General features: G+C 43.9%; 1 protein-coding gene across 5 annotated transcripts in view; it reads right to left on the reverse strand.

Moving 5' to 3' along the window:
• KCNMA1 (potassium calcium-activated channel subfamily M alpha 1) overlaps positions 1-14193 on the reverse strand; it is a 541146-nt gene that overhangs the window by 157524 nt on the left and 369429 nt on the right. For all 5 annotated transcript variants that reach the window (XM_035137304.3, XM_035137303.3, XM_088670120.1 and 2 more), the window contains exons 12-14: positions 12615-12697; positions 9512-9581; positions 8236-8391 (exon numbers count right to left, since the gene is read on the reverse strand). In XM_035137304.3, coding sequence (XP_034993195.3) covers positions 8236-8391; positions 9512-9581; positions 12615-12697 — 309 coding nt within the window. The remainder of the gene's footprint in view (positions 1-8235; positions 8392-9511; positions 9582-12614; positions 12698-14193) is intronic.

Consider the following 14193-nt stretch of genomic DNA (forward strand, 5'->3'; position numbering starts at 1 on the left):
CCCCCGGTTTATTCTGGCGCTGCGACCACTTTGGAACTGGGCGGAGCATGCTCAGAAGTGACTTTTGATGCAGCTCTGCCCAGTTCCAAAATGGCTGCAGTGCGACTTCTGGCGCGGCGGCCATTTTGGAACTGGCCAAAGCAGCATCAAAAGTCGCTTCTGAGCATGCTCCGCCCAGTTCCAAAATGGCGGCAGCGCTACTTCCGGTCTTCTACTTCCGGTCCGGTCCCTTATTTCTCCCACAGGAACTTGGTAGGTATGAACTACAGTGACGTGGGATGCAAGGGCACATTCATTTTGGAGGAGAGATGCTTGACCTGAGTGAGTCCTATGTTAGAATACTGTCAGCAATTAAGCAGGGGCACTCACAAAAGCAAGCACCCTTGTTTGAGTGCTTGAGAGCAAACAGGATGCGGGACTAGATGGGCTTTTGGTCTGATCCTGCAGGGCTCTTCTGATGTTCTTAAAGTGAGCACAGTGCTACTCAAGCTGGTTGTGTGAACCATCAAAACCACCACCACATTCGCTTTCCCCAAAGCCTTTTGGGTCAGGAGAAAGTGGTGGTATCTGCTGGTGCTTCCAAGAGACCCAGCAGTGTAGCTTTTCCTGCCAAGGATGGAACTGCAACAACTAGTTTAGCATTACAAAGATTTCTGAAGGATTGTTACTCACTTTCATCACCAAAACCACCATCAAAAACATAAAAACTGTCCCATACTGTCATTTTTTTAAAAAGCTGAATTTTACTCTGAAGTGCTTTCGCAACTTCGTCATTTCACAAGCTGAAGTCATACGTCTTCCAAAGTGTATGAAAACCTTTGAGGAATATATCAACCACCAAATCCTAAAACAGCTAGCGCATCCACAGAAACAACAATGAAATGGTAATAAAGCCTGGTTCTGCAGCACATGGTATCTGAAAGAAACAAGCACATCTATTTTCTTGGGCTCTTCAGTACTTAATAAAGAGAGATTTATACCCAGTGCCTGAATAGTTTATTCGGCAAAACAAACTTAAGGTTTTACAGCTGAAACCTTTGCTCTGAAATGAAACCCATTGTTGCTGGCTCAACTTTATTAGCCCATGTTGTACAGAGATTGGAGATCTAAGGTACTGAAAATCAGCTGTTGTGGAGCTAAAGAAATATAGACTTTGTGTCTTCAATGACAGAATTGTGTCTTTCTAACAGGAAAGGGAAGGTCTGTTTCTCACATTACTCCAAGTGCTCTTTCACAAGGCATGTATGATTTGTTTATAAACCTTTCCAGTTCATTTATACTCATGGTGATGTCTCATGAGACTTTTGGAGATCCAAGGACAACCACTAGAGCCTGCATTCTGTCTTTTAACCAAATCAGTCATAAATACACAATGGCTAAAAGTCTGCAGCCTGAGAATTGGTGAATGAGTTCATATTAATAGGTGAAACTCAGCCCCTAGTCTTTCTGCTGCTTCCTGTCTTTCTGTTGCCTGGTCAAGGTTGTCAGGTCACAGTGCAGCAGTGACATCATAAGCCACAACTAGCTCAGTTCTACATCTATGTAATTACTGAAAGAACAGCAGCTCAGGTAGTTCTAGAACAGAGGTGGTGGACCTGCAGCTTTTGAAACCTGTGGGCTCCAACTCTCACCAGCCGCATGCAGCATGGTCAGAGATGTTGACCAGTTGTGTCTAGCATCATTGGAAAGGCCACAGGTTTCCCTTCCCTACTTCTAGGCCAAACACCCCTTAGACCAGTCCTCAGCCCTTCAAACCTGCTCTGTATACAGCATGCCTCCTTCCTTCTTACAAACAGTGCATAGTCCCTCCCTGTCCTTATCTCCTCCTTTCTTCAAAGTGATAAGGCCTCTGTTTCTTAGCTCACTATTTACCTAGCATTTCTGTATCAGATTTGCCATGATCTAACATGCATCTAGCAGTTCAGAGATTGTTCCCTTTTATTGATCAGCTGTCCTCTGAAGGAAAATATGAACCACATCAGGTTCTGGTAGAGAAACAAACCTCTTCCCACCCACCCTTCCTCAAATACATATTCCAAAAGCTATTAGTCTTCTGAAAGTTGGATGGGGAGCTTGCGCTGGAAATTTGTGAGCTACATGTTTTGCTTTGTTATCTATTTCCGATGAGTGCCGCAAAGCATACCATGCAAGCGTGTCGATTCGGTTTGAACAGTCAGAGAATGATTGTGGAATTGCTTTCTCATTACGCACAACAAGCTGCAAGCAGCAGAACCAAAGAATACAATTGGGAATAAAGTATGACACTAAAGGTGTGTGTGTAGAAGAATACACATAGGGGAAAAGAGGGCAGAGGACCTCAGAGAAACAGCATGAAGAGAAACCATGTGCAAGGGAAGAAGGTTCATAGGGAAAAGATGAGTACTGTATAAAGTACAGAGCACGACTAGACACAAATCTGCCCTGTGTACATTACAAGGGGCTGATGTGTTTCATATCCTTGTCACTTGTGTAATTAAACACCTTGGCAGGTTTCTACCCTCAGACCCTTTCCAATACAATAGGAAGTTCCAATAGTGAATTTCCTTTGGAGGACATAGAAGACACTTGTGTGATAAATGTTTGTACAGAGGAGGTATTTCTGAGGTGCAACTTGCAATCAAATTTATTTCATTTATATATGCACCACCCTTCATCAAAAGACCTCAGGGCGGTTCAGGACATAATGATTTTGCTAACTCCAACACCTTGGGAGAGCAGCTGTTCAATGTGGCCATGAGTTGCAGTACACGTGGCCTTAACTGCCATTTGTATGGGCTCATATGCCGATTTCAGGAACCTCCCTGCAGCACCTCCCCCAGAATTTGGAGGGCTCTCTCCCTGAGTTTATCTACCTCCTCACTGAGATGGTCACTGCTGCCCATTCACTTACCCTGGCTATCAAGGTCTATTCTCTTGTCACTGATTTCTCACTCAAAAGGGCAAATGCAAATGCAGACACGACCAGGTGGAGCAGCAGCAGAAGAGCCAGGGAGGTCCAGGGGCTAGCAATGGGCCCTCTGCCAGTGTACAGGCATTGGTAGATGATGCCTGATTGTTGCTGACCCAACAATGGGCATTCTGACCTGCACAGCTAATATGACATGGCAAGCCAGATAAGCAAAGTGTGGGTTCCAGGACCTCACAGTTGGCACCAAAAGGCTACCCCCCACCACACACACATTCTTGCCTGCACTTGTTCTGTACCCAGCACCTTTTGGGGGGGGGAGGTCTGGAGCTTTCCCCACAAAAACCTGCTATTTAAAGCTCAATCAGTGCAAACATCAATCCGTGGAACTCCCAAATTGACATTTGCTCCAATTCGGCTTTAAAGAGTAGGCTTTCTTGGGGAAAGCTCAGAGCAAAGCAAAGCAAAACAAAAGGACACGGAGCGTTAATGTGTGGACCTCTGCCTGAAAGGGGCAAAAACGTAAGTGTAGATAAGCATTTAATTTGCTATACTATTTCTGCATACAGCAACAATTCTGTCTAGTCCTGATATGTACTATTTATGTTTATGTACTAATCAGTATTTTTATTATTTTACCAGTAATATAACTCTGATGTGGGTTGTTGTTGTTTAGTCGTTTAGTCGTGTCCGACTCTTCGTGACCCCATGGACCATAGCACGCCAGGCACTCCTGTCTTGCACTGCCTCCCGCAGTTTGGTCAAACTCATGTTCGTAGCTTCGAGAACACTGTCCAGCCATCTTGTCCTCTGTCGTCCCCTTCTCCTAGTGCCCTCAATCTTTCCCAACATCAGGGTCTTTTCCAAGGATTCTTCTCTTCTCATGAGGTGGCCAAAGTATTGGAGCCTCAGCTTCACGATCTGTCCTTCCAGGGAGCACTCAGGGCTGATTTCCTTAAGAATGGATAGGTTTAATCTTCTAGCAGTCCATGGGACTCTCAAGAGTCTCCTCCAGCACCATAATTCAAAAGCATCAATTCTTCGGCGATCAGCCTTCTTTATGGTCCAGCTCTCACTTCCATACATCACCACTGGGAAAACCATAGCTTTAACTATACGGACCTTTGTCGGCAAGGTGATGTCTCTGCTTTTTAAGATGCTGTCTAGGTTTGTCATTGCTTTTCTCCCAAGAAGCAGGCGTCTTTTAATTTCGTGACTGCTGTCACCATCTGCAGTGATCAAGGAGCCCAAGAAAGTAAAATCTCTCACTGCCTCCATTTCTTCCCCTTCTATTTGCCAGGAGGTGATGGGACCAGTGGCCATGATCTTGGTTTTTTTGATGTTGAGCTTCAGACCATATTTTGCGCTCTCCTCTTTCACCCTCATTAAAAGGTTCTTTAATTCCTCCTCGCTTTCTGCCATCAAGGTTGTGTCATCTGCATATCTGAGGTGGTTGATATTTCTTCCGGCAATCTTAATTCCAGTTTGGGATTCATCTAGTCCAGCCTTTCGCATGATGAATTCTGCATATAAGTTAAATAAGCAGGGAGACAATATACAACCTTGTCGTACTCCTTTCCCAATTTTGAACCAATCAGTTGTTCCATATCCAGTTCTAACTGTAGCTTCTTGTCCCACATAGAGATTTCTCAGGAGACAGATGAGGTGATCAGGCACTCCCATTTCTTTAAGAACTTGCCATAGTTTGCTGTGGTCGACACAGTCAAAGGCTTTTGCATAGTCAATGAAGCAGAAGTAGACGTTTTTCTGGAACTCTCTAGCTTTCTCCATAATCCAGCGCATGTTTGCTATTTGGTCTCTGGTTCCTCTCCCCTTTCGAAATCCAGCTTGCACTTCTGGGAGTTCTCGGTCCACATACTGCCTCAGCCTGCCTTGTAGAATTTTGAGCATAACCTTGCTAGCGTGTGAAATGAGCGCAATTGTGCGGTAGTTGGAGCATTCTTTGGCACTGCCCTTCTTTGGAATTGGGATGTAGACTGTACCTCCTATAAATTACTTCTGCTTTAATTGTTTCTTCTTTCGCTATTAAAATCCACATTACTCTCTCTCTCTCTCTCTCTCTCTCTCTCTCTCTCTCTCTCTCTCTCTCTGTGAGTGTGTGTACATATATATACACTAAGTATTTTCAGAAATTGCTCAGATCATGCACAATTGAATGTTATGTACTTTGGTTGTCTTGGCTTTCCTTTCCTTTGGTCAGGTTAGATGCAAAATAAGAGTTTCCATATGAAGAATGCTGCTTTAAAAAAAAAAGCAAAAGAAAAATATTCAGATGCAAAATGGCATTTTTGGTTTTCTAAGTTTGTTTTACTGTGGAGAGTTTAGACAAATAATTTGGCTGCAAAGTTAAGCCATAATCAGTTGAGTATGTGCAATGTCACCACTGATTATGCACCGTTGTCAGTGACGGATCAAACATTTATGATGTATTATCCTGCTTTGCAATCAGGCTAGGGAGAGTGTGGGGGGGGGGAACTCTCCACTTCAATCTATTTTCCCAAAAATGACAGGACTTCTGCTCAGATTTTGCTGGCAAGCTTCTAACATTGTATATTTCCACTAACGTTATTTACCTGAAGCATTTTCTATATGGTCTGGGAGCAACTGAGACTACCACGCCATTCCCCTATCTCCACATAACTGGAGCAGGGTGGGGGCAATGCACTCAGCCAGCAAAATCAAGCATGCAAGCTTCAATGCTAAAAAAAAAAATTGCTTCTTGTTTTTGTGGCCCTGTTCGTGATTGTAATCACATTCTTGACTGCTGCCGGGCGCCTTTAAAAACAAAACAAAAACAAAAAACCCACAGGTTTTTTTGTTTTGTTTTGTTTTTTACCGATAAGAATCCAGAGTAAGGCCAGGAGGTTTGAAACAAATGCAGAACAGGACAGGGAATTGGCACTGAGCAGAACCCAGGAGCACAACCACCATCAACAGTAAGTGTGCTGCATGTTTTATCGCTGTTTGTTGCACACTGACTTAAGCACACACACCCTGCAACATGTGCAGCCTGAGAACAAAGCACTGGACTTTGTGGAAAGGGACTGGGTCAGGATGAGATTGAGGGCCAACAAAATATATGTGCACAAATAAATCTGATTAACTTTGGAATTGTGGTAGCATGTAGATAGCTCCACCTGTTTTGTAAGCTTCCCCTTTAGAATATGTGATACCCAGATGCTCGTGAGCATATTTTCTACTTTCTTTGTGACTTTCTCTCTCTACCCCCTGAACCGAAAAGGGCAGAAGTGAGGTGCAGAGGATGCATTTCATGGAAAAAAATATCTCCCGTGGAAAAAAATATCCTGTTATTTTCAGTGATTTGAGAAGGAGAGATGCAAAGTGAGGTGGGGATTTCAAAGGCTACAGATGCACTTCAGGGTTCTCCCAGTATTTCTGTCCTGCTTCCTTTCCCCAGTATCTGATTATTTTGGTACTTCAGAATGATGCTGAACTTCTTCGCCAACAGAATTATCTTCGGTTTCAGATTAGTCCATAATGGCTTTCTTCTGTTTACTATCAGAACTGTAAGTCACTTTCCTCTAACAATAATTTCACCCTTCTTCTTTCATTTTAACAAAAAAGGAGAAAAATATGAATTCCCCAGTGATGACTCCCGTTTTTTAACTTAACAGAATTTAAAGTAATCCTAGGACAAACAAACAAATATTCTATATAACAGCATTCCTGTTTGCAAAACAGGATATATTTTCTCTCTCTCTCTCTCTCTCTCTCTCTCTCTCTCTCTCTCTCTCTCTCTCTCTCTCTCTGTGTGTGTGTGTGTGTGTCTGTCTTGGGGACATATATTTATGGCATTCCTAAACATCACACCTGGGCCATCCATAGGTGGTCCTTTGGAGGCACCTGCTGCAGCCCGAATACTGTATCCCCACTTCCTCCCTCACCTCTGTTTTGAGAAATCTGTAGTGTTAAAGAAAGAACAGGAAGATTAAAAAAGAGATACTTCTGTTTCCTTCTCTGCCAATTATGTATATAACTGCTATTTAGGGTGAGAGACTGAGGAAGGGGAAGGTCTGCCAGATGGGAGGTTTCAGCTCTCTGTATGTGTGGAGATTATGATAAAATGGTGACTGAGCACTACATAGATAGATTTATAATTTTGTGTTTTATGAGGATCATATGAGGATTATTATTAATGTATTTTGCTCCCCCCCTTTAGTTTAAGTTTTAGTTTTCGTGAAAAACTTTAATAAAATTGATTGTCTAGGGGTGTGGAAGCCTGCATGTATGTGTGACAGAGAATGAGTGACAGAAGATGAACGAGGGAGGGAAGGAGGGAAAGAGAGAGAGGAGGGAGGATTATGGATTAATAAAGAGGAAAGTGGGGAAAGAGAAAAAATGGGTTTTCCTGTTCACTTTGGCCTTGGCCACCACAGGTATGTAGCCCTCGGCCACTTTCCTCCATTGGAATGTGGCCCTCAGCCCCTACAAGGTTGTCTACCTCTGCTATGCTCTAGGCACCTTCTCCATGTTTGCTATGCAGAACAATTACTAGAGTATTCCATCCCCCTTTCTTTCATGACTGCGGTCCTGTTTCCTTGCATTCCGTTTGTCCAAATGAATCAGCCCATGTTCCCAATCTGGGGAGAGCAGCCAAAAACCAAATGGGAGCAAATTAACACTGAGGGAACTAGTGGGGTTTTAGCCTAGACGTCCCTACTATAGTTGCCTCCAAATGTTTGAGAAGCATTGGGCCTTATCATTTATTACTATTTTCACGTAAACCTCAAGGGCCTCATTGACTGAAGAGGATAAATGAATTATTATTGTTGGAGATTTGGGCTTTGGTACAGACACATGTTCTGTATTTTATACTTGAGGTAAGGAATCCATTGGCCACTTGATGGGTTGGAAATGGGGTGTGTGGAGAAGCCAAGAAAGGAAAACCTTTGTGTCTTTTTTCCTCTCGGCACTTTGTTGCCATATGGATTGGATAGGGAATGCACTCTCTCTATATATATATTAAAAACAAACCTGTGGGGGCTTTCTACATTGATAAACATGTGGTTTATCTGAAAGAAATAAAGTATTAAAAATGCACTTTGAACAATCTTTAATGCCCATAGATGTGCCAAACAAAAACAAAAGCATAATTTTGAAGGAACCTGGCCCACTGCCCGATTTATAATAGGCTATGGGTTTTATTTTCCTTTGGAATATGTTGTTTAATGTTTTAACCATCAGAACTGATGTATTTCTCTCTGTTTTGAGTTTAGGCCATGCACTCTACTCAGCCCCATGACAAATTGAATCCCATGCTAATGTCCTGTAATAAGATGAGACATTACCTTTATAAATGACCTCATGGAGAAGAGGTTGGCCAGCATTGTCGATAGGCCTGGTGCCAGGCAGCTCTGGGCGATGAAGCCCAGCTTGAGTTCTGCAAGGCATATTGCATCATCCCCTTCTTTCCAATTCCAGCTTGGGATATTTAGCAGATGGGCCTGCAGTGGAAAAAAACACAGGTTAAAGAAAAAAAGGGGGGGAACCTAACCAAACATTTGCATCTGCATTTTGCTAACAAAGGATGGGGAGAGGAGGGGTGGGGACAGGCAACTGCTCTAGGGTTGCTAGTTGCTCATTTAAAAAATCACTTCTACCCTACTCCTAAATGAGTGTATCAGAGCATGTGCAGAGTGCCTTTTCTTATTTGAAAATAGTTGGCCTAAGGACAGAATGACCCTGAGTGCAGAGTCCTGCCCAAATGGTGTCATATTTTGTGTACAAGAAATGAATTTTATCAGCTGTACAGAAAAAGAACACTGAGCACACAGGGTATTGCTGGTTGATGTCTTTTTAACAGGCAACTGGCAAAGAGGATGATATTCTAGCTGGCTTGTACACCTAGCTGTCCCACAGAGAAATGTTGGATACCAGAAATGTACCAGCCCTCTGTTTTGTCATAGCTGGATAAATCAAGGTTTATCACATTTAAAAGTACTTACAATTTTGCCACATATTTAACCACATGTTCACAACTGATGAGTGGAAAAACTCAGCACACCGCTTAGCAGTAAAAAAAGTTTGACCAATAGCTTGGGTATCTCTTTTGTCTTGTTTTTTTTTTACTACACACACACACACACACACACACACACACACACACACACACTGCCCATCTGGCTGGGTTTCCCCAGCCACTCTGGGCGGCTCCCAATAGAATATTAAAAACACAATAAAACATCAAACATTAAAAACATTAAAAACTTCCCTAAGCAGGGTTGCCTTCAGATATCTTCTAAAAATCTTCCTTGACATCTGATGGGAGGGCATTCCACAGGGTGGGCGCCACTACTGAGAAGGCCCTCAAGCCTTAACTGGTTAGACTGTTGCAGAGAACCCATACAAATGACCAAGTAACCTCAGGATGAGATCCTGGAGTAAGTTTGGTCATTCATAGAATTCTGCCAGGTGGTGAGGATGATTTTATCACTTATTAAGTGTAGATAGTGGTAATATGTGCAATAAAATGGCTGTAACCACCCTTAAAGGTTGTATCTTAATCAGAACGTAACTGTGTTACAGGTTATCTTGGAGATGAGCATCCTACAGACTTTCCATTACCTTGTTGTGATACTGCAGCATCTGGGTGATTATTCTTATTTTCGGATGATAATTCTTGATGGAAATTACTCTGCAAAGAAAATACACCAACATGTGTTATTTTCACTCAACAGCAATTCCACAAATATGTCTCGATGGCCAAATAGGATGTCATATTTTTCAGTTCAATAACTCCTTCACATGCTTCAGTGGCTACTTAAAATATAGCTTTCCATAATGCCCAAACCAGGAAACTGTGGCTTAAGGGCTCCCTCCAAACCATGGTATGAAACCAGGGTTTGATCAAAGGGGGCAAATGTTGCACAGCCTACTGTGAAATGTTAACACTGGACTTTATGTCCACCATTCCCACTCAGAAAACTCTATAGACCAGGGAGTTTAAAATCTACTGTGTAGTTCAAATTCAAACATGTTAACTTGCTGGGCTCCAGGTCAAACATCTCTGATCCCCAGCATCTCTGAATTGTAACAACTTATTGCTCTGTTGGGTCTTGTCTACATTGTTAGCAAAAAAAATCAGTATGTTTGGGCCCCATTCCCTTGTTGGGTCATTCATAGGACACTGTGTTTCTCTATACACACCATCCATAATACATATTGTACATTATAATTTATATCCCATGATTAAAGTGAGGCAAGAACTTCTGGTTCTGGCTAAAAATCCATACATATTCTATCCACTAGATGAAAAATCAGGAAGACACGAAACAATTCTGCATTTATGGGAAAACAAATAGTAGCTCCTGTCAAACAAAGGGTGGGGGGAGGGGGCTTGTGACCTGTCCTTGAATCGACCATTTTGTGACAATGCAGATAATGGCTAAGGGACAATGTCCCAGATGTAGGGCAGAACAGGAACAAATGATTTCACAATGTGGTTCAGCTCCCAAGGGGTGCAGTGAATATGAATGCCTTGCTTCTTTCCCCCACCCACACAATAGATCTCCAAAGCCTCCACCAAACAAACAAATGTTATGGTAACAATACCGCAAGTGAAGATTTCCAGTCAGCTACTAGGAGTGGAGGGGAATGTATTGCTCCTATATTCCACAGCCAAGCATGGACTTCACAAAATTGGTTGCATAGCTTGCTCTGACAAGCAAGAAGCAATTTGCAAAGATATTTATCCTACTCTTAATTCTCCTTCTTAAACTCTTTTTTAGCTGAAGCATTTAATTAAGCATTCAATTTTATTGAATCAAACTCGTTTGTTCTGCAAATACGCAGGAGGATTCTGTTCACCCAATAACTTTTTTTTTAATTAAACACATGGAATCTATTTAAAAGCTCACTAATCTGCATCTGGATTTCTCTTTAATCTATGTATATAATTTAAAATCAAAGCAAGAGTTCTCCCACCAGATTAAAATGTGCCTTTGGAAAATTAAAGAAGCCAGGGCTGCGTTTTCTTGGAGGGGGGGGCATGGAAAGGGATATTCTACAACTTTGTTGCTATATGTAGTAACAGAGGTTTTTGTACTGATGCATTCTGGCCCCCAACAGCCCACCCCCAAACACAGCCATTCTCAAGATTCAGGGGCCACTTGGCTGGTTCCTGTAGGTCAGATCCTTATCAGATCCTAGCCTTGCAGGTCAAATTTGATAGGTGAGAGGGGTTGGCCACCTGCCAATTATGTCAGATGATTGGACACTTTGAAATCCCAAAGTCAGGACTTCAAAGCACCACACAAGGCTTGCAGAGAGCCCTGCACGGTACTTTAAAGCAAATATGGATTTGGCCTAAGAGCCAAAGCCTGCTTTCTGTAGGGAAACTTGATCCAGTAGGCCAGGGGTGGGGTGGGCATGGGTGTGGGCGTGATGCGGCCACCGCCATCGAGAAGACCCAATGTCCTGGCTGCAGGGGAGTAGCCATCCGCCACTCAACAGAGTGGCTGGCCTGCCTGGCAGGGCGGGGGCAGCTCGCCGTGCGGAGCTTGCTGGGCTGGGGCGGGGCGGTGGGGCGCAGCGCCGTAAAAGGACAGGCTCCCACGTTGCCTTAAAAGGCTTGTGTTTTAAGGCAATGTGGGAGCCTGTCCTTTTACGGCGCTGCGAGCGATGCTTTGATAAGGCATAGAAATCAATGCGATAATTATTCAAAAGCGATGCTCAGTGTATCAATGCCTGCTCGTCAAGGAAAGACCCTCTTGCTAAATGTTCTTTAAAGCTACGGTCCTAAACACACTTTCTAGATGATAGATCTTGACTTTTTTAATAAAAAAAATTCAAGAGAAAGGTGCACTACTGTTTCTGTTGTTTGCCTAATTTGAAGGGCTCAGCATAGCTCTCATGCCAAATGTCTAATTCGGAGGGAGTGAGCATTAAAAAAAAGGGCGGTGGAGAGGGCAGGACTAGACGGAAAGAGGCCTGCATCAGGCAGAAGCAGCTCTGAGAAAGAATTGCGCACTCCTTCTGTGGGATTATTAAGCTGCGAAAATGTGCACGGTCTAAATGCTCTCTCTCTCTCTCTCTCTCTCTCTCTCTCATTTAGAAGGTTTAAACCCCTTTTCTTAGAAGGCATCTGCAAAAACCACACCACCATTCCCCTCCCAAAAACACCCCTTCCAAAACAGCCTTGGATTGCAAAGGAAAGCGGTGAGGTGTGCAAAGCAGGGAAGGCTTCTTTCAAGTAGACTCGGGGAAAGGGCTTCCTTCATTCGCCCTCTGCACACCCTGCACTGGACCCCCCCCTTCTCTCTGGTTTTGTTTTGCTTCCTCGAACCTGTCAAAACTCGGCCGTGTTTGCCTGTTTCTGGAGTTTGTTGTGTCTGGAGGATGGAGCTCCCAGCGAGCTCCACGCGCGACCACACCTGCCACTCTCTTGAGTGGCATGTTGGAGCGTCGCCTCGCCCCTCCCAAGAGCAACATGCGTCCGTCGGTGGTTTGCGAAAAAGCTGCGGAGCAAGGCTGCCTCGCTGCGCAGCTTGCTTGCGGGTTTTGCCGCGTCGTAGCACTCCGTAGTGCGCATGTGTCCTCCTCCTCCTCCTCCTCATTTGCTGTCTGAGGTAGTTGCCTCACTTGCCCAGTAAAAGGCCTGGTTCCATTCTTTCCATGTTCCCTTGTTTCATGGAGTAAAATGGAATCCAAATGCCCCCTTCTAAATTACCTCATAATATTGGAGGCATCTTCAGCATCTGGGTCAGCGCAGTATTTGTTGGCAAGGATTAGGCACGCGTCTGCTGACTCTATCTGGACACCAAAGGAGAAAACAAGCATAAAGAGCAATCTGATGTTTACAATATTTTTCTCCAACCCTTATCAGCTTTCACAGAACCTCCTCAATCCGCCAATAGACTGTGGAATCATGTTTGTATGTGTGTGGTGTACCATGCCGTGAACTACATGGGTCATGTAAGAACATAAGAAGAGCTTTCTGGATCAGGCCAAAGGCCTATCTGGTCCAGCATCCTGTTCTCACAGTGGCCAACCAAGGAGGGTATCTCTAGTCCTCCACTACTCTATCTTTAACCATACAGTACTGGCTCACGCAGAGGAGACTAGGCATCAAAAGCCTGGCCATTCCACAATAAGAGCATTCCAGAAAGTGGAAGACTCCTGAGGATTAGAAACGGCTTGCCTAGTGAGGTGGAGCCACAACACCAATTTAACTGCAGGAGTGTCAGTGCCGCTTTCCAAGAGACGGTGGGGAGGTCTGTGTGGACACATTGGGCACAAATGCCAGATTGGCTATTCCAGTGTTCGCACTGCATCCCAACCTCCTCCAGCCCCCCCCCCAACACAACTCCCACTCCTGGTACACGACAGCAACACCACTGCCAGGGTGCTAGTGTTGTGGTTCTGCCCCACCACGCAAGTTGCTTCTGCCAATGATGTAAACTCCATAAACACAGATGGGAGGAAGCAGGGAGGGGTGGCACATCTCCATGGGCAGTGGGGAGAGGCAGAAGAATCCTCTTTGAGGTTTTCAACAAAATGGAAGAAGAGTTGTGAAAAGTCCAGGGATATAGGGACTTTCAAACTATTGCAGGCCAGGACGATCTACGATTGAAAGTGTGGAAACGCAGTTGCCTCAACAGAAACCCCCCCAAGGAGTGAAAGCAACTGAAAAGAATGGGTAACATAACATCAAACCCTGAACCTTTTCATAGATGAGGTACAGGATCCTCCACACATTATCTGCGTTTAGAGAAACCACACACAGAAAGAAGGGTCATGTTGTTGGCCTCACCTCCGACATCAACATATCAGACGTGGATGTGGCAGCTGAGGAAATCTATACATTCAGACCTCTATGCATGAATGTTTCCATGGGAGCTGGAACTCTATGCAATCAGAGTTCAAGCTTCCATAACTTCCTCTCACATTGGCTTCCTGGCTCAGACACTGCCTTAATCATGGGCATCTGCATGGGGGTATATTTTGATGTTCTTCCATGGGGAGTGGGAGTCACCACCCATTCTGAAAATAACAAATGCTTGCACACCTTTTATACCCGATCTGTTAGTTTACTAGCACATCAAGTTCCCCACCTCTTTTCCTGCTGATAATTAATTGAAAGGTTCCTTTCGATCCACTCTGAAGTTGGAATAACTAACAGATTGTTTCAAAGTTGTATCTATACTACAAACCAGTATCACTTTTACTCCCATAGCTATTCCCAAAGGATCATGGGAATTGTAGTTTAGTTTGGTAAAGATGCTAAGATTTTCTTGCCTTCCTCACAG

Source organism: Zootoca vivipara, chromosome 5 (assembly GCF_965207765.1).
Source record: "Zootoca vivipara chromosome 5, rZooViv2.hap1.1, whole genome shotgun sequence".
Taxonomy (NCBI): domain Eukaryota; kingdom Metazoa; phylum Chordata; class Lepidosauria; order Squamata; family Lacertidae; genus Zootoca; species Zootoca vivipara.